The sequence below is a fragment of the Ciona robusta genome, chromosome 5 (genome assembly GCF_009617815.1).
Source record: "Ciona robusta chromosome 5, ASM961781v2".
In the NCBI taxonomy this organism is placed as follows: domain Eukaryota; kingdom Metazoa; phylum Chordata; class Ascidiacea; order Phlebobranchia; family Cionidae; genus Ciona; species Ciona robusta.
In genome coordinates this window covers 7,067,859-7,087,112 of record NC_143239.1, presented here as the reverse complement: position 1 = coordinate 7,087,112, position 19,254 = coordinate 7,067,859, and the positions used below count along the sequence as shown (strand labels likewise).

Here is a 19,254-nt window from a genome sequence, read left to right as displayed (position 1 = left end):
CTTCTACTAGTTGAGATTGACATCATTGCCGCTTTTCACAGCGTACACAGTGGGTATGCGCTCGACTTTAGCTAAAGGTAATGGGTTCAAGGACCGTCGCTGCTTTCATTGCGGGTACGTGTGTTCTTGGGCAAGACATTTAACGATATTTGCTCCAACCCAGTGGTCACTAAAATAGACATAGATGTCCATTTATACGAAATTTACCGGAATATTTGGCACGTTTGACTAATTTACTACGGTTATGTTAAATTTCTATGTTCTTGTCCATTAGCGCCACCAAGTGTTAATATAACGTCATCAGCGATTTTTGTTAATTACCCCTGTTTTTTGCTTCTCATATAAAACGACGTCCTTCGAGCGCGCGACCTTTTTACCACGCTGCAGTTTGGATGAAGCACCAGCAGATTGGGATTATGTACGTTCCTACTACAAGACTTGAGTTAAGTATTTGATTACTTGCATTGCTATTATATTACTAACCATTATATGCACCACTACTAACTATATATAGTAACTATATTTATATCATATATTATATACTAACATAGTAATGTGCCTTGTGTTTAACTATTATTATTATTAACATTATCTTTCATTCCAGATACAAGTACCAGCGATCTCTTTATTACGTTACTCGCATTATGACGTCATTTCGCATCGTTCGTTAGGTTCATTGCTATTCATTACGTCATATGTTTATTACGTCACTCGCGATGTTGCGTTCGCTGATCATCACGTCACAATATATTACGTTATAGTTATAAAAAAAAACGATTAAATACGTTATAATTTTGTCATTCGAGAAACACGCGCCCATGCATAATTATTACTTTTATATTTACGCCGCACGCGTGCTGGTTGTGACGTAACAATATACGGTTTGTACCACGGGTGCTCGTTGCGCAATTTTTTCATGGGGCCCCATGCGCGTTCTGCGTCGACGCAAGGCACATTACTTGTATATTCTAATTATATTTGCGCTATAAGCGCGAAGCAAGAAGATCAAAGAATTGGTAAAGTATAAATCACAATTGGCATTATTACGTACATAAGCTCTTTTCTAGAAACATCGATGATGTGACGTCACAGAAGCAGTGATGACGTAACAGAAGAACCTGCTTCGTAAGTTTATTGTTTCGTCATAAGAGTAAATTGTTTTAAAGGGCCTAAACACACCCCAAATGTACTTCGCTTTAATCGATAGAGTGTGTTTTTCTAATTCCAACGACACCTTACTTGTTTTAATCGGTTCTGTATAACCAAAGATATTCCAGCTCAAACACCGTGAAATTCATAAAACTGATTTGAAAGTTGCGTGGCGAAAAAATTGAGAAGTGTACTACCCACGTGACAAATCACGTCACAAAATTGTTGAAGCGTGGCCGCTCTCATTCAGAAAGGCGAGAGGCAGTGTTTTCAGCGAAAAACGAGAGAACAAAAAAACGCAAAAAAGCACAAAAAAAACGCAGGTTTCGCTTTTACGAATGAATCAGTCACGTGACTAGTACGTTCCTACGTCACAATCACGGAGCTCGTAGTAAAAAAAAGATAGCGCTAGAGATCACTGTTTGAGGACGAATATCTCCGCCTATACTCGACCAATTTTAATAAGCAAAGTATTTTTGGAATCAATAAAACGGTCGCTTTATGAATTTACCATAAAAAATAAAAGTGACATGGGGTGTGTTTAGGCCCTTTAAAGTTTCTTTTTTTACAGAATATGGGCATGTGACGTCACAGAGGATCCGCCATCGCTGAAGAATCGCGTTCAAGGTAATTATGACGTAACAAATGTATATTATAAAGATGAATACATAACAATGCTGATTGTTGCAGATATAAAAAGACGAGAAAAAGGCGGAAGGTAATTTATATTCAAACCAATATATAGTTAAGCACGTATTGTTGTAGCTTGCCCTTTAGTTCGGATGCAAATATTTGTTTATTTTAATTTAAGTTACAGTAAGACCACATGATGTCCTTATACATATAATGTAACTTATTCTACTTTAAAAGTATATTTATTATTACATGCAGAGTTAACGATGTTGTTTTACAGACGAAGATCAAAGACGAAGACGCCAATATAAGGATGCCGGTTTGAGGTGTTTGTAGGCTTAAGTGTGTATAGGCCTAATTATAAGCGTGTATAGGTTTAGTATAGGTGTGTACGCGCGAAGAATGAAGATCAAAGACGCCGATAAAGGATGTCGGTTTCAGGTGGTTTAGGTTTAGTGTTTAAGTATGAATGTTTGTGTGTTTAGCTGGTGCACTCTTACAGTGTTGCCAGTTATTTTTTGCTGGATCTAATGTTGCCAGCTATGTCCTCCAAGCACTTTTCAGTGCTTCTACATGTCTTTGAAATAAATGCAAAGGAATTGTTGCAACAATCTTACATGATAAAAATTAGCATCTACTGTAATGTTCATTCCTTCCGAGTGTTTTATCTGTCGGGACTTGAATCTTACAGTGGTTTTGTATTGTCTCGGTTTGCTTTGCGAGAACTCTGTTTTGGTACACATATACTCGAGTAATATCAACGCGCAGTATAATATATACATCAACTTTCAACATATTAATTCTTTTAATAAAAATAAATTAAATTTAACCATCATATAATATAAAGTCCCCACAGTTAAAAGTTAACTTAATTTAACACAACATCGCGTATGGCATAATTGGGACGATGGCCACGTCACAATTACGCTTTACGTCGATGCGGTGGGTCAGCAACGTCATGACCCTGCGTTCGGTGCGGTTACGTCACGGTTGGTTTAGTTACGTTACAGCTGCCGGTTTGTTACGTGGACGTCGCCGCTTAGCGGTTTGTAACAGCCACAGTATGTCGTAACGGTCGATGCGGTGCGTAACAGCCGGACGATATTATATTGTGTGAAGATACGACGAAAGTATCGCGGTAGCAAGATGTTTTCTCAATAAGCGGTCGGGTGATGCAGGGCCGTTGTTGGCTTTGACTCCTTGCAGGTGGGCGCTTGGTGGCGTGCGCACTGCGGGGCTTTTCTGTACGATTTTGTATCTTTTCGTTTGTTGATGTTTCAGTAATCATGTTGCGCTTATATGCTTGTTGGTGTGATTGTTTATTGTTGCGTTGTATTATTTTTGTAAATGGGTTTCTTTTCCTTGCTTTGGGTAAGGTCTATCCAGCAAAGGGTTTCTCACCAGAGTAGAAACCCACTACCATTGGCTGGGGGCTTGTCGTGCCGTAGTGGCTTTCCACCAACGCCAGCCACATAAACTATGAAGGTATTATAATCCTGTTTTTATTTTCTAGAATGAATATTAATGACGTCATCTATGTTTAATGTTCGCACATGTATTTGGCGCAGTTTAAAAATAAATTGAAACCTGTTACACTGTCATAACAAGGGGTTGTGACGTCATTATTCTTGTGACGTCCTTATTTTCTTGACGTCATTTTTCTTGTGACATCATTCTGCCGAAATATGTTATTCAGTTGGTTATTCCCCGGCCATTCAAGAGTCGCAAGTTATGACATCACAGAGCTTTCGTTCATAACTCGTTGATATGAAAGCGACGAAACTTAAACAACCGCGAATTGGATCGAGAAGTTAGTTTGTAGCAATCGTTGGTGACGCGGGTGTGTTCTATAGCAGCAAAGTAACTGTTACGTCATTAAGAGGTTTGTTTGAAACAAAGGAAGCTCGACTTTGGTTCTAGAAATCTCCGACAGCCACTTGGTCACTTTGTTTATCTTGATTGTTGTAGTTTCCCTGTTTTTTTTTTGTGACGTCATTCATCTTCTACGTCATATATTGTTGCTGCTGTCATCGAAAATCGACGCGAAATGAAAAACTTCAAGATCTTGAGGGGGAAGTGACGTCACCGACCATAACGTCATAGTTTCTGACGTCATTAGCATCGGCGAGTTCGTTCGAGCAGCACATTAGGGAAAATATTTCGATTTTCCAGTTCAGGTGTCTTGAAACAGAAGATGACTTCGTGATCGAATTGGATATTTAGGATTTTCTATACAGCGTGTTATCTGTTTGGTGTAGATTGTATTGGATAAGAGACTGATGACGTCATTTAGGCGGAATATCTCTTGTGGTAAATTGTTTGTTAGATTTGATTTTCGTTTGTTACGCGTATGATCTCGTTACATATTCCATAGCAGTAATGTTGTTTCGTTACGAGAATCGACCAACTTCATGAGCATTAGGTCAGGCCAATTTCGCCGATTTTATCACAGTTATAATTTCACCAATTTTGTTTTTTTTTTGTTTTATTTACAAGCACTGATGATGCCAACAGCGTAGTAGCAAAGGTGCATTGTGTATTACTGTGGGGTAAAATGGGATACCGTCTCCTACACCCTGAACGCGTTTTCATAAATTAACAACGAGAACAGAAAATATAAGCACGTCCCATCCTACCCCACAGTGGAATATATTCACTGTTTTACTTGTATTGCGTAGTACTGCATATTACACTGTATATTACGTCACAGAATGACGTCATCGCACTGCGAATACAATTGAATACAAAAAAAGTTTTGTTTTGTTATAAATAATAAAAGGGAAATTCCCGTATGGTGGATAACCATATTTTCTTGTTCTTGTTGAGTAGTTGTTGGTATGGTAGGGTGGGGTAAGATGGTCCATGTTTTCCTTTACCATTATCGTCCTATTTGGTAGTAAACAAAAAATATTTACAGAATTATAAAATCATATCCTCACCATTCCAAAAACGCGTTGTTAACTGTTTAAACACGATTAGGAAATATGGGATATAATGCGCTAACGATATCCATCTTACTCTACAGTAATATACAAACCAAACTTTGCGTGTTTAATGCTAAATCGGTTCCTGTGATACAACAACCATAAAAACACCAATGTTAGCTTTACATTACGCATGCGATTTCGTCCCATTTGGTAGTAAGACGTTAAATTTACCAATTCATCGCCAAATCGGGTCCTGCTGTTTACGTAGACCCGGATGTTTTGGGTGTTGTATTATCTTTGTTGAGATAACACTGACTTTGGAAGGAAATTACTGGAATAACATCATCAAGTGCCGTTGTTAGGCGTGTGTGGTGTCATAATGGCTTCATTCACTCACAAATACCATTGTGAAGTAACAGGTCGAAATTTTAGAGGATTTTTGGGGAATTATGTTTTGGATAAAATTCGGTTGTAAATTAGAAAAATAGTTGCATTTTTTGGGGTGTACGTAGTTTGGTAATGCTTATAAATGTCAGGTTTTAATCTTTGTTTAGTAGTTTCTTAAGAGTGCCACAGGTATACTTCTGGTCAGAGGTTTTGCGTTGGGATATGAGGGATTTATTCTTTACTAGAACAAAATGTTGTGATTATATTTTATTTTTCGTTAATTGCATTATTTTATTCGAAGGTGAAATTGAGAATTAGTTGTTGAAGACAAATTATTCTCGCTGGAAAAATGTCTTGATTTATAATGGGGTGTAAGAGACATATTTATTGCTAAATGTGATTTAAAATCTAGCTAATGTTTTAGTAATGCTTAGTATTAAGTTACTTATTGTTAATTATTAAGTTGCTTTAAATACATCAGTTGCCACATTTGTTGTAATAAAGTTTAATTTCAAACAAAACTAACAAAGTTCATATGAGACAAAACAAAAGTTATAATGAAATGAAAATATTTTTTAAATTTTGATCAAACAAAACGAACTAATTTTGCCGAAATTTTAATTATATTTGTATATAGTTAGGGGAAGAAATAGAATGAAAAGGTTTCCCATCTTCCCCCACTATACTTATACAGTTAAAATTTACCAACAACTTTCAACACCTAGGTCTTTTATCCATGGGCCGATGTCTCGGTTGTTTCAAACCCGACCAAGATGATGACGCCCCTCCTGGTTTTGGTGAGTGGGGGGGTGGGGGTTCAAGTCTTAGTTATGGCGCTTGTTTTTAGGTTGCAAAGGATGTTTCTAGTTGTCAAACTTCACCTGAAATTAGTTTTATAAATCAGATTAAAAATAAAGTATTTTATTTTATGTGAGTGAGGTCATACAGCAATTAAGACCAGAGGCCTAATACTTAAAAAAAGTAATTCAACGATTTAGTCATTTTGATAAATAATTCGTCATTTATTGCTGACTCATGTTTTAAATCTGCTGCATCATTGCAGGTAAATGGAAACCCCCTAAAGACCCAGAGTCACTGAACCGTAACGTGGGTAACGCTGTGGTCAGCGAACCGCGGGTGTTTTACATCACTCGGCCGTCCGTGGATTATTGCGAGGCTACCGTTGGATGACACTAGTCATGTGACCATATGACCCCTTGACCTAATCTCCCCGTAACCCTTGAGTCATGACAGAAGATTTCAATTTTTTAATAATTTTTCTCATATTATTTTACATAAACATTCATTTTATTTTAATTTAGTCCAAACGACACTCTAGCGTTCAGAAATGATGTTTAATTTCCATTATTTTACATAAACAGGTATTTTGTTTAAAAAGTTGACACATCAGTATTTAGAATTCGAAATTAGATTAACTCTTTATTATTTTCCATGAACTTTTGTTTTAATTTATTTCAGACAATCATGAATGAAAGATTGGGGGGAAATCCCTTAGGGGAAAACCCAGTCCTGATAATCTTATTGTTTGAAAATAAATATATAATTACATCACAATCATGGTATTATCATAAATATGAAACGTTAAAATACAAAAACAACAGTCTATATATCTGTGTGTTTATTTGAAACTAAACTAACAGGTTGAAAAGCTAAAACCATCCTCAGTGATGTTGGGAGTTAAAACCGAAACGTTAAAAATAAAGACAATGGTGTTTTATATATAGGTTGTAATGTTAAAAACTCCTGATTTTCCATGACATTAAACCACATACACCCAATACACTATGTACACACAATGTATGCTATTCATATAATGTTTGAAAATGAAGGCAAATGTATCATGTGTATATATTGGCTGTTATGGCTGTATTAAAACTGACCAGAAAATCGTTGCTTTATATAACTTCCAATTGAAACTCACTTTGAAATAAACTTCATAATTTCCCAGCTTTTGTTAAAATTATTTTCCTGATATTTTCTCGCTCGTTAGCGATGACATCAATGGTTATTAACGATGGTTGCCACGGTGACGACGCGTCTAGTTTTGATTGACAGATCACCTCAGTTAGTTTGACGACGTAAACTCCACAATCTGAACCTGGAATTAATTAGTTAAAAGTGATTGATTAATGATAATTATGAGGTTCGAAAAAAATAGAATGAAATTAATAAATGAATAAAATTTACTGAACTCTTTAAACACGATAGCGAAGATCAAATTATTTAAACAACGAAGAGAAGGAAATTAGCAACAAAAAGACACTCATTAAAACAAAAGCTACTTGAGTAAAAATGTAAATAAAAGCGTGACTGGTAAACTCATATTATTGGTTTCACCACTTTTCACAGGCGTTTATATAAGTTAAGTTGTATTTGACCGACACTTTGGTTATTTTTGACAGCCAGTTTTACAAAGTGTCAACAAAACAATAACCTTGAATTGGTTGCACCACTTTTTACAGGTGTTTATATAAGTTAAGTTGTATTTGTGATATGCTATATATATATTTTTCTTAATGACCCACATTTCGTGTTTCTTTGTTTGTCGCCCATTATCAAGTTGACACACAATAGAAACATCATAACAACATAAACACACCATTACACTGCTGGGGAGTTTCCATTCTCGCAAGTTTGTTTGATTTTAAAACTTTTGAAAATTTTCCAGCCACCTCTACTGCCACTGTGTGGTTGTAATCGCCACTTGAATCGAAATGTTCGAAACATTCTTGCTCGGCATCGAATATGAGGAGGCTCCTGGGGAGTGGGTTAAAGTACTAGTGTGACTGAGGGAGGGGTTAAAGTTGTAAAAATGAATGTTCTCGCATGGCTGCCCAACAACAGTTGTTATAACACAGGTGTTCTGTTTCATACACCTCATGCTCGCTTACGAGTTACCACGTATGTAACTTGTTAACCTCGCATGGCAGGACAACAACAGTAGTTATAACACGGATGTTCTGTTTCATACACCTCATGCTCGCTTACAAGTTATCACGTGTGTAACTTTGTGGGTAATTATTTTCTGCATGGCTGACAATTGTTTTTTTTTGCATCATTTATAAATATTTAGGTATCCTTACATGATAGAAATAGTATAACAAATTCATAGAAACAACAAACCAGTGAGTTCCTCCCGCTTGTGCGTCGTCGTTATCGTTTATTGGGAGGAAAATGAAACGTTTGGGTTCAAGGTTTAGGGATTCGAGGATTGAGGGGATTTCCCTGTCTGTGGGGTAAATAGGGGTAATATTAGGGGTACGATATTCAGTGTGTTGGGTAAATATAGGGGTTTGTGCTAATATTTGGGTACACATATATGTATATGGGTTTAATTTTCTAAACATGGTAAAATTGAAGAAATTGGGTTAAAATAAGTGTTAAGGTACAATAGAAAAAACTCCATTAAATTTGTGTTAAAATGGATGTATGTTAGATTAGTTGGGGTAATATTAGAAATACAACATTAATTAATGCGTTTCAATGACTAAATATAAAGGGATGATTTGGTAAACTGTAATACACAGTATTATAACTGGGTTTAATAGTATAGCAACAATAACACAACCCCCTCAGGTTCAACACAACAATAACATAACCCCCTCAGGTGTAACACAACAGAACCACCTCAGGTTCAACACAACAATAACACACCCACCTCAGTTTCAACACAACAATAACACCCCCACCTGGCATCATTTTCACTAAATGCACAAGATCTGGGTCTAAGAACGAAATTTCTTCGAAATTCTTGCTGAAAACTTCGTATTGAAAATACCTTTAAACAGTTAAAGATATGTTTTAAATAGTAAGTGTAATATATTGTTTCTCAACCTTTCATGGTTCGTATTAATATATAGGGTAACCGGCACTCAATAGTGAAAATTTAAACAAATTTTTACAGATTATTTGTCTGTAAAGTTTCCCTAGGGCCCAGACCCTATTTAAGTGTTTCTCAACCTTTAACGGTTCGTACCCCTTTCCGGGACACTCAACACCCGTGCCCCTGCTCCATCACTAAAACAACTTGTTGTAACGTTTTTACATCTGTTATTTCATTCACCACTTTGTAGCAATCGGCCTCTACACCCAACAAGGCTATAAGCGAAGGCCTTGTTTGTGGCAATAAATACTCTTGTTAGGCAACTAGTAAAACCTACTATATAACTATTATAAACAGTCCAACACATGAATATGATAAACGCAATTTATTTCTGCACTAAATATTTTTTACTAAAAATTTAACTACTAGTGCTCCCACAGTAAACACAAGACAAAGTTGTGCCAGTTAAAACTTTTTATTTTAAACACTTTGGATAATTATACACATAATGCTCATTATTACAAATAACTAAAAACAATTTTCAACATAATACAACAAACAAACGATAAACCACAAACTTCATAAAAATTAAAACTCCAAGATTTTTTCAAATCTTCTACAAATTCTCGAACCTGACACCTAGTGTTTTCGATACTGCCATCATTGTTTATAATCCTCGTTGCTAATTTGCATTTCTCCGATAACGGAGTCTGGCTGGTGATCCTGATCCTTGCTTCCTCCTCAGTATAATCATTCCTCTTCATCAACCGCTCCAGCTGAGCACCAGGGGAGCAATTAACGACGACTAAATGCCGCACGAATCGAACCCAGATCTTCGATTCTACGAGCAGAGGGACGTCGAGGACCACGAAGCGGTCGCCTCTTAGAAAAGACATCAATATTTTTAACAACATCTTCTTCATGATCTGGGGATGAGTGATCTTGTTCAACTTCTTCCTCGCTTCGGCATCCCTGAAGATGATTTCACCAAGTGCCTGTGGACATGTTATTACTGGTTATAGCAAAACGCATATATATATATATATATATCTTAAAACAAAGCTGGTGCATAGTGTTTACTTCAAGACATTTTTTAAGATATTAAATTCTTTATGTATTTATGCTGGATACTCATCATTACCTATTTTTTTCTTTTTTTTAGGAGACTCTTTTAGATTTTTTGAGGGTATATAACGCATACATTGCATACCCATGTTTTATGTCAGAAATGTCAAAACAATCTTCTCCGTTCATACCTCTCTGTTTAACTCCCCATTCCCATCCACCACCTCTCGCCCAAATGTTTCCACGGTCCTCGTAAACGCCGTTTCTCCCGGCAACATGACCTCCCTCGCAACCAAATCTGCGTCAACGACTGAACAACCAAGTTCGACCAAATATTTTGAAACCGTCGATTTCCCGCTCGCAATACCACCGGTTAACCCGACCAAAAACATTTTAAAACACAGTTCTTATGGTAAATAATTTCTCAGTACTTTTACACTTAAGTAAAACAAAAACCTAACTAAATAAAGTGCTCAGTATATTAAACTAATTTTTAGTATTTTTACCTAATTATTGTCCGACGCCGTGGCATAGTGGTTACCGCGCCTGCCTGTAACCCAGAGGTAACTGGTTCAAGGCTTGACGTTGCTACCATTGTGGGCGTATGTGTTTTTGGGCAAGACACTTAACGACAATTGCTTCAACCCAGTGGTCACTGGTAATCCTTTAGCTGGTGGCCACCTGAAATTTTGGTTTCAAAATGTTCCTTAGGTCTCACTGATACTCATTGTATAATTTTTTTTTGAAAAAACTCGGGCGTTCGTGTCGAAAATTAACTTTGGAAGTGCGCGAAATCGTGCTGCGTCACCGTATTTTCCACATCAGCCGTTATGAATTAAACCAAGGTTGGATTATTACGTCATAGAATGCGTATTGTTACGTTTGATTCCTACGTTAAAACAGTGGGGAAAAACAAGGCTATACCGTCTTATAACGTATGTAATATACCACTATTGTGACGTAACAGACCGCGATTGTGACGTAATAAATCGTTAACCTTACGCAAATCAGACGAATTACGGTGACACAGCATGTTTTTGCGCATTTTTAAAGTTAATTTTCGACACGACACCCGACTTTTTTGAAAAAAAAATTAGACAGCAGGTATCAGTGAGGGCTATAGAACATTTTGAAACCAAAATTTCAGGTGGCCACCAGCTAAAGGATTACCGTCACTAATGGGTTGTCCAAATTGTCAGCCATACATAAAAAAATGATAAAATCGCCCAAAAAATAATCACACACAAAGTAACATACATGGTAACTCGTAAGCTGGCACGAGGTGCACACCCGTGTGATAACGACTGTCGTTTTCCGGCCACGCGAGGATTAAGTAAGTTACATTCATTCATTCATTGAGTATTTTTTTCAATACAAACACAGCCTATATTTATATAATATATTCATTAGCAAGCCTTGGCTATATAGTCCATATACTGAACTAACTGCTTTCTGCTTAACATAGTAACGTAGGTGGGTATAAACGTGTAAAAATATCAGTTTTAAAATAAGAAATTACATCAACTTACTGAAACATAAATCCAATTATTTTGTCGTTCAACCATTGCCCAGTATCTAATAAACGTAGGTCTGACTCCCTTAGCAAAGAATCATGGTAACTTAAAACAATTTCATCCATTTCGTAGCCAAATATTTTATGAATGGATTTGTTTACATTTTGTAAAAAGCACGTGCTTTGTCATGCTTGATTAATTTGGCGCTTTCGGCAAAAATTTTTTCATGGAAATTTTAATAAAATGATTTTTTTTAGCAAATGTGTTAAAACATAATAAAATATACGATATAACTGCGTAATTTTTATCTGTTTTAATAAATTGTTTGATTTAATTCAAATATTGTTTTTAATTCCCCAGTTCGACACACGTTTTCTAAAACCCTAAAACCGAACAGCTGTTCCAATTAAATATAAAGCACAGTACAGACTTTACGAAAAACGTTTTTCAACAAAGGCGACAGATTTTACCTTTTTGTGTTGAGTGCTTTAATTGTACATGTCACTTATTTTAGTTGTAAATAGCTGTATTTATACCAAATGTTGTAATGTATTAGGTCTTGTACCTTATTCAAGCGTAAGAAAACGGATGACCTTTTGTGGTTTGGTCAATTTTATTGTAGTGTAGTTCTCACTTAAGCTGGTATAATAATGCAATGTAAAACAGCTATATTATATCTTACAGTTTTGTAGTTTCACCAATCCGTAACTGTAATATTAGTAGTAATTCGGGAAAAGATAATTGTACCGGTATTGGCTGTATAAATATAAGGTGAAACAGCAAAGCAAATTTTCTCTGTCTGTATGATGTATACGTCATGTGTGTCTGTGTGTGTGTACCAGTGAGATTTAAAGAACATTTTGGGGCCAAAATTTTCACTGGGCGAAAATATAACCCCACATTATAGTTAAGAGGGAGATTAGTTAATATCGGTTAAAGGTGTCAGTGCCAAGCCTTGAACCAAGTACCATTTGGTTACAATGCAAGCACCTGGCCACTGAGCCAAGGTTAGGGGTTAGTCATCAACAAATAAAGCAGCGGCTGGTTTCTTCACTAACAACCACTATTAATTTCATGTGTCCTGTATTATAGGAATATAACACAATGTCTGTCACTTTACATACCGATCTTGGGGATATAAAGATGGAATTAAACTGCGAACAAACCCCAAAAGCTGCCGAAAACTTTCTCGCTCTGTGCGCAAGTGGTTACTATGACGACAATATATTCCATAGAAATATCAAAGGGTTTATGGTTCAGACTGGAGACCCATCAGGGACGGGGAAAAAAGGGACGAGCATCTGGAAGCAGCATTTCGATGATGAAATAGTGGATTCGTTACGCCACAACGCACGTGGTGTGGTCTCTATGGCTAACAGCGGGCCTAACACCAACGGGTCGCAATTTTTTATCACCTACGGCAAACAACCGCATATTGATATGAAGTATACCATATTTGGTCGTGTAATTGACGGAAACGAAGTTTTAGACGATCTCGAAAAAGTCCCGGTGAACGAGAAAACGTATCGGCCGCTACGTGACGTTAAAATCCAGCGAGTTACTATTCATGCGAATCCTATTGCTGATGTAGCACAATAACAACTTGTGATGCAACAATAGCCATTGTTATTTTGCTGACTTGCGAAAATTAGGAGATTGTTGTGACTTGTGATCGTTACTTCCTTTTAGTGGAGCCAGGCAGCTTTGTATTTCCAGTAGTCCAATCATATGTTAACTAAGTGACTTATATTATAAATGGATATACTGACTATAGGCATAATGTCAGGGGGCAACCACGTCCCAGTTTTAATAAGAAAACTGTTTCTACCCTGCTGGTATGTGACTATAATCATTAATCACAGCAGAAGTTGATTAATTAAAAGTGCATTCACTAAATTTTAATTAATAACTACTTCCCTATTTGCAGCTGTATTTGTATTTTATTAAACATTTTGTGTTTTTCATAGATATAACTTAGACTTTATATTCATATTGTAATGTATTGAATCCAACATGGGCAACAAGTGTCCAGCGTGCTTATGTGGTGCAGATCGTGCAAGTGAGGTGAAGTGTGGTGGAAGTAAGAAGAAACGAAAGACGAAGAAATCGGAGTCAGTGTTGCCAACAGATTTACATTCTAGTGGTGCGCAGAAGAATTTAACAGGTATTAGAATATGTGAATGTAACCTTTAATATGTAATACAGTGGTTATAACACAAGTGTTCTGTTTGTGCCCGCTTAGAAGTTGCTATGTATGAAACTTTGTGAGTTATTGTTTTTTCTTGACAAATCCATTAGTGACCACTGGGTTGGAGCAATTGTCGTTAAGTGTCTTGCCCAAGGACCCATACATCCACAATGGTAGCAACGACAACCCATATTCTCTGGAAGCACTAAGCCACAATGCCAGAAATGTTATAATTGATTTTGGCTTGAAGCTGTGATATATTATGGTTGTTAAAGTTATTACTCAGTCTAAGATCAAACAAAGTATCTGAAGTAAAATCAAAGTAAATATTATTGTATAAAAACACAACAGATGGATCCAATTCTATCCAAACATTCCTAAAAACAAAATTTCCCAACGCTTGTTTTTGTGTTGGATTGAAAACAGATAAATAATTCATGATTTCTCAGGAGAGACGGGCAACAGATCTCAGCGTCCTGATTGCCTTTCATTGCCAACCCAACAAAATAATACAAAGGAAACAAAGTAAGTGAATGAAAGATGAGTTTAATAACTCCTCCCTGCCATACCTTGAGATGCACACACCGCTAAAAACATAATGATTCATACGTTATGGCCACTTTGTTATAAAAGCTAGCCTTTTGCATAAAGACCTTTTAAACAAATATTTGGCAAGAAATTTCTTCTAAAATATTTTTTTAGTTTTCGTTCTGATTTGTTGTTTTTTTCTTTTGTATTATTCACCAGTACAAAGGGGGATTTCCCTCGACCAAAATCCTGTTTTATAATTTGGAATGTGCATAATACAATCCTAATCATATTTGATATGTTAGAAATATTTAAATTGGGGTTGGACCAACTCTGTCATAAACCCAAAATACCCTAACTTCTGCAGAACCTCACCCATATCTGGTAAAAAAACTTCCAGCCCAAACCCCATCATAGCCTGAATAATTCATGCCTTCTCCTCCCTCTCCAGGTTCCCTGACTTTTCACTCCATGGAGTCCAGAAGTCTTCCCCTCCCTCTTCCTCCACCACTCCCATCCAATCCTCCAAAGATCATCCTTACGATCCCGCCAATGTGGAGATGCTCTTCCGGATGTATAAAGATGATGTAGAAGACTTGATCCTTGCTGACGGTGTGGAGAGGTTGTGCTTCGACTTGGAAGTTGACCCAACAGAGTTCATTGTACTCGTCCTCGCTTGGAAGTTAAAAGCGTCGACCATGTGTAGATTTACAAGGTAGATTAGTGCATTCATACATTGGGGTGAATGAAAATATCCCAAAACACTTTTCCAGTTATGTTGTATAAATTGACAGATTTATTAATAAGGATAAGTTTGTGACAGTGTATGATAACACTTATAGGGATTGGTAAACTTACAAGGTTGGTATTTGTAATTCGAACATTAATACCATAATATACTTCAAACGGTAACCACATTCTGACGCTTACCTTCAAAGATAGATCTTCCATCCATTACCATTAATGCCATTGTTGCCTACCTTCGGGGAAGTGGTAGCACCCTGGGTGTTGGGGTAACGGGCCCACTCTAGTCTAAATCCTCGATTATTGGGAGTTCAGGTCTCCTTATCCTAGGACCTTGGACATATAGAATAGAATTGACAATTTTCATTATTAAAAATCCATCGGCATAAGGTGAAATTAATTTGTAACACTTTTCCCCAGAGATGAGTTCATCAGTGGTTGCCAGGAGATGAAATGTGATTCCATTCACAGCATCAAATCTTCATTCCCTCGTATACTTAAAGATGCAGAGATCAACTTTAAGGAACTTTATCGATTCACTTTCCAGTTTGCTCTTGATGCAGATGAGGTAGGGGGTGTGTAGCTGTTGTATATGGGTTAGTTCCTACAGCATAGGACCTGGGGTTTGGGCCAGAATTGGACCAATACCCTGGGGAAAATAGGTATCTCATAAGTAACAACTGGATAGCGCAAGACAGTTAACAGCAATTGCTCGAATTCAGTGGTCACTATTCACTAATGTCTTTTCCAAATTTTTGCTCATACAGAAAAACCATCACCCACAAACTTAAATACGTGGTAACTTGTAAGCGGGCACGAAGTGTATGAAACAAGGTGTTCTCTGTTCCAATTTTCTAGCCATAGATTTCCTAATGTTGAGAACAATATAATTTTACACAAAAAAATGTTTTTAATTAATCCCCCCTCAGGGTCAAAGGTCATTACCGTGCGACATCGCCGTAGCGATGTGGAATGTTGTGTTTTCGACCAATCAGCCGTTGATCCTCCCATCATGGATTCAATTCCTACAAGAAAGGAACGTAAGTTACCCCATGCTCGCTGTCGAGTTGTAAGTTGCCCCATGCACTCTGTCGAGTTGTAAGTTACCTCATGCTCGCTGTCGAGTTGTAAGTTGCCTCATGCTCGCTGTCGAGTTGTAAGTTGCCCCATGCACTCTGTCGAGTTGTAAGTTACCTCATGCTCGCTGTTGAGTTGTAAGTTACCTCATGCTCGCTGTCGAGTTGTAAGTTGCCTCATGCTCGCTGTCGAGTTGTAAGTTACCTCATGCTCGCTGTCGAGTTGTAAGTTACCTCATGCTCGCTGTCCAGTTGTAAGTTACCTCATGCTCGCTGTCGAGTTGTAAGTTACCCTATGCCCGCTGTTGAGTTGTAGGTTACCTCATGCTCGCTGTCGAGTTGTAAGTTACCTCATGCTCGCTGTCGAGTTGTAAGTTACCTCATGCTCGCTGTCCAGTTGTAAGTTGCCTCATGCTCGCTGTCGAGTTGTAAGTTGCCTCATGCTCGCTATCGAGTTGTAAGTTACCCTATGCCCGCTGTCGAGTTGTAAGTTGCCTCATGCTCGCTATCGAGTTGTAAGTTACCTCATGCTCGCTGTCGAGTTGTAAGTTACCTCATGCTCGCTGTCCAGTTGTAAGTTGCCTCATGCTCGCTGTCGAGTTGTAAGTTGCCTCATGCTCGCTGTTGAGTTGTAAGTTACCTCATGCTCGCTGTCGAGTTGTAAGTTGCCTCATGCTCGCTATCGAGTTGTAAGTTACCTCATGCTCGCTGTTGAGTTGTAAGTTGCCTCATGCTCGCTGTCAAGTTGTTAAAACTATTGCAGTATGTTGATAAGCAGAATATACGAAAATTGTAAATTACTTTTGTGATGTTAGTAGTATTATCGGTAATAACACACAACCATTATTTTTTTTCGCGGTGGCTCTATTTATCCATTAGTTTGGTACAATAAACCAGTTTTTTTCACTGAGGTTACTAAACTTTGAAAAATAAGCTATACGAACAAAACTTTTGTTGGATTTTTTTTTACGCAAATAATTTCAAAAATATCTATATCCATTCTCAGGTTAGGGGGATTTCCCGTGACACGTGGCACATGTTCTTATACCTCGTTGACGCGATTAGCGAAGATATTGATAATTATAACGACAACGAGGCGTGGCCGAGTTTGTTTGACGACTTTGTTCAATACAAGAAGGATGCAATGACAAAGGTAGTGTGTGGTTGGTTGGGTGACATTAACTTGGTGTGGATCTTTTTACACTTAGTATGTTTAAGACTCTTAATACGTAGGTTTAATGTAATAAAGTTCTTATGATATGCACATTCATTGGTTTGCAATCAACTAATATGGTGTTCAAAGCTCGGGGCTGCTACCATTGTGGGCGCAAGTGTTATTGGGAAAGACACTTGATGAAAATACACAATGACATTGATTTTACAAAGCAACAAAAGTTAAAAAGTAAATTAATTTATATAATTCTATCCCAGATTGAAGAAGAAAAAGTAGTTGTCGTGATGACGGATTCGGCTGCGGGGGATTCCTCGTCGCAGAGAATGGAAATCCCCGGTTCAATACTTACCTCTGGGGAAAACACCCCTGAAATGGCTGGGAATTCCCCAACTTCTCATGTTGCCAATAAAAATGAAACGAAATCCCCGGAAACTCCCTCAGTTGAAACTCAGACGTGCGGTAATTCCCCAGGGGAAATTTTAAGTCACTTACATTCGGAAAACGAAGTTTCTTCAGAACAAACTTGAAAGTTAAAACACTTTAGTTTAATTTATAGTTGCATGCGATGTCATAATAGTTTTGTTTATATCTATTGTTACTTCATAGAGAATTGTCCATGTGTGGAAAAACAATTATTATTCTTAGTTAATTTACTTTAAAACTCATCTACGTGAACATTAATATTCGAATACTATGTGTGGTGGTGGTGGGTCAACTGTATTTAATCTTATCCTGCTTAAGGTATGACTTACAACTAACCACGATAAAAACGGCTTATGGCAATTTAGACCAGAGTTGACCCATTACCCCAACATTGTATATGCACATTATATTCTATATGGGTGAGGTCCTACAGTGAGGCACGCCATGAGACCTGGGATTTGGTCAGAGTTGGCCTAAGTTTTGGTCAGAGGCACATCATGGGACCTGGGGTTTAGACCAGAGTTGCCCATTACCCCATGATAGTACAACACAACATTTATCTGCTTTCACACGCACAATACTAAGACACATATATACAGATTACCGCAACACTGTACGAAGTTACTTTTAGCCGATCGTTGTATTTGAGATTACAACACGATAGTTTTACACAATAATTCTAGATTGTCGCACTTTTTTCTTTCCCCCTTTTTCTAGTACTTAACTTTTTTTCTTTTTCTCTCTTTTTTTTTCTATAACCTAACAATGTGTGACGAAAATTAAAATCGTTGCAATTTTTATCCGAACACTGCAGTATTCATATCGCATGTTATTTGATATTTCTATGATGTTGCAAGTTATTCAATGTTGTCGTTTATTAAAGAATTGTATGTTTTATGATGTCATATATAGGTCGGAAGTGACTTATCCATGGTTGCCACTCCCATGCCCACAGTCGAGCTGCTGAAGCTATTACAGTGTGTGGATACGCAGACATGACTTTTGGTTGGTTTGGTCATTTATATCCTCGTGGGTGGGAACTTGAGTGACTTATCCATGGTTGCCACCCCCATGCCCACAGTCGAGCTGCTGAAGCTATTGCAGTGTGTGGATAAGCAGACACGACTTTTGGTTGGTTTGGTCATTTATATCCTCGTGGGTGGGAACTTGAGTGACTTATCCATGGTTGCCACTTCCATGCCCACAGTCGAGCTGCTGAAGCTATTGCAGTGTGTGGATAAGCAGACACGACTTTTGGTTGGTTTGGTCATTTATATCGTCGTGGGTGGGAACTTGAGTAACTTATCCATGGTTGCCACTCCCATGCCCACAGTCGAGTTGCTGAAGCTATTGCAGTGTGTGGATAAGCAGACACGACTTTTGGTTGGTTTGGTCATTTATATCCTCGTGGGTGGGAACTTGAGTGACTTATCCATGGTTGCCACTTCCATGCCCACAGTCGAGTTCTTGAAGCTATTACAGTGTGTGGATAAGCAGACATGACTTTAAAAAACTCTCTATTTTACAGCAGCAACAACTCACCAAAACAAACAGACAAATCAGCAACTTGGGCAGGACTTGAACCCACAACCCTAATATTCC

At 37.5% G+C, this 19,254-nt stretch overlaps 4 protein-coding genes and 1 long non-coding RNA gene across 5 annotated transcripts; 3 read left to right on the top strand and 2 right to left on the bottom strand.

The window, feature by feature from the left end:
• Positions 1 to 3,549: 3,549 nt before the first annotated feature.
• Positions 3,550 to 6,722, top strand: LOC149736159 (uncharacterized). The gene is made up of 4 exons (XR_016385067.1): positions 3,550 to 5,128; positions 5,398 to 5,467; positions 5,822 to 5,893; positions 6,160 to 6,722. It is a non-coding gene; the product is annotated as an uncharacterized LOC149736159 (long non-coding RNA).
• On the bottom strand, positions 5,586 to 11,716 carry LOC149736157 (sentrin-specific protease 8-like). The gene is made up of 6 exons (XM_089878472.1): positions 11,535 to 11,716; positions 8,807 to 8,895; positions 8,241 to 8,346; positions 7,717 to 7,874; positions 7,039 to 7,215; positions 5,586 to 5,977 (listed from the first exon to the last, which is right to left on the bottom strand). The coding sequence occupies exons 1-5, from the start codon at positions 11,642 to 11,644 to the stop codon at positions 7,052 to 7,054; spliced, it is 627 nt and encodes a 208-aa protein (XP_089734598.1). The 5' UTR covers positions 11,645 to 11,716; the 3' UTR covers positions 5,586 to 5,977; positions 7,039 to 7,051.
• On the bottom strand, positions 9,397 to 11,514 carry LOC149736158 (uncharacterized). Its single transcript, XM_089878470.1, has 2 exons — positions 10,197 to 11,514; positions 9,397 to 9,935 (listed from the first exon to the last, which is right to left on the bottom strand). The coding sequence occupies exons 1-2, from the start codon at positions 10,395 to 10,397 to the stop codon at positions 9,459 to 9,461; spliced, it is 678 nt and encodes a 225-aa protein (XP_089734596.1). The 5' UTR covers positions 10,398 to 11,514; the 3' UTR covers positions 9,397 to 9,458.
• Positions 11,717 to 11,997: 281 nt separating the features above from the next.
• On the top strand, positions 11,998 to 13,492 carry LOC149736156 (peptidyl-prolyl cis-trans isomerase-like 3). Its single transcript, XM_089878474.1, has one exon. The coding sequence runs from the start codon at positions 12,624 to 12,626 to the stop codon at positions 13,116 to 13,118; it is 495 nt and encodes a 164-aa protein (XP_089734600.1). The 5' UTR covers positions 11,998 to 12,623; the 3' UTR covers positions 13,119 to 13,492.
• Positions 13,493 to 13,530: 38 nt separating this feature from the next.
• LOC149736155 (DCN1-like protein 3) lies at positions 13,531 to 18,547 on the top strand. The gene is made up of 7 exons (XM_089878465.1): positions 13,531 to 13,683; positions 14,157 to 14,232; positions 14,687 to 14,950; positions 15,400 to 15,547; positions 15,909 to 16,019; positions 17,062 to 17,208; positions 17,487 to 18,547. The coding sequence occupies exons 1-7, from the start codon at positions 13,533 to 13,535 to the stop codon at positions 17,754 to 17,756; spliced, it is 1,167 nt and encodes a 388-aa protein (XP_089734591.1). The 5' UTR covers positions 13,531 to 13,532; the 3' UTR covers positions 17,757 to 18,547.
• Positions 18,548 to 19,254: the final 707 nt, after the last annotated feature.

Coding starts and splice junctions, on each gene's coding strand:
- LOC149736155 (XM_089878465.1), top strand. CDS start 13,533: ATGGGCAACAAGTGTCCAGCGTGCTTATGTGGTGCAGATCGTGCAAGT. Junction 13,684..14,156: donor TGCGCAGAAGAATTTAACAG/GTATTAGAATAT, acceptor ATGATTTCTCAG/GAGAGACGGGCAACAGATCT. Junction 16,020..17,061: donor AATTCCTACAAGAAAGGAAC/GTAAGTTACCCC, acceptor ATCCATTCTCAG/GTTAGGGGGATTTCCCGTGA.
- LOC149736156 (XM_089878474.1), top strand. CDS start 12,624: ATGTCTGTCACTTTACATACCGATCTTGGGGATATAAAGATGGAATTA.
- LOC149736157 (XM_089878472.1), bottom strand. CDS start 11,644: ATGGATGAAATTGTTTTAAGTTACCATGATTCTTTGCTAAGGGAGTCA. Junction 8,896..11,534: donor ATAATTGGATTTATGTTTCA/GTAAGTTGATGT, acceptor AACTGTTTAAAG/GTATTTTCAATACGAAGTTT. Junction 7,216..7,716: donor AACTCCCCAGCAGTGTAATG/GTGTGTTTATGT, acceptor AATTAATTCCAG/GTTCAGATTGTGGAGTTTAC.
- LOC149736158 (XM_089878470.1), bottom strand. CDS start 10,397: ATGTTTTTGGTCGGGTTAACCGGTGGTATTGCGAGCGGGAAATCGACG. Junction 9,936..10,196: donor ATGGGGAGTTAAACAGAGAG/GTATGAACGGAG, acceptor ACATGTCCACAG/GCACTTGGTGAAATCATCTT.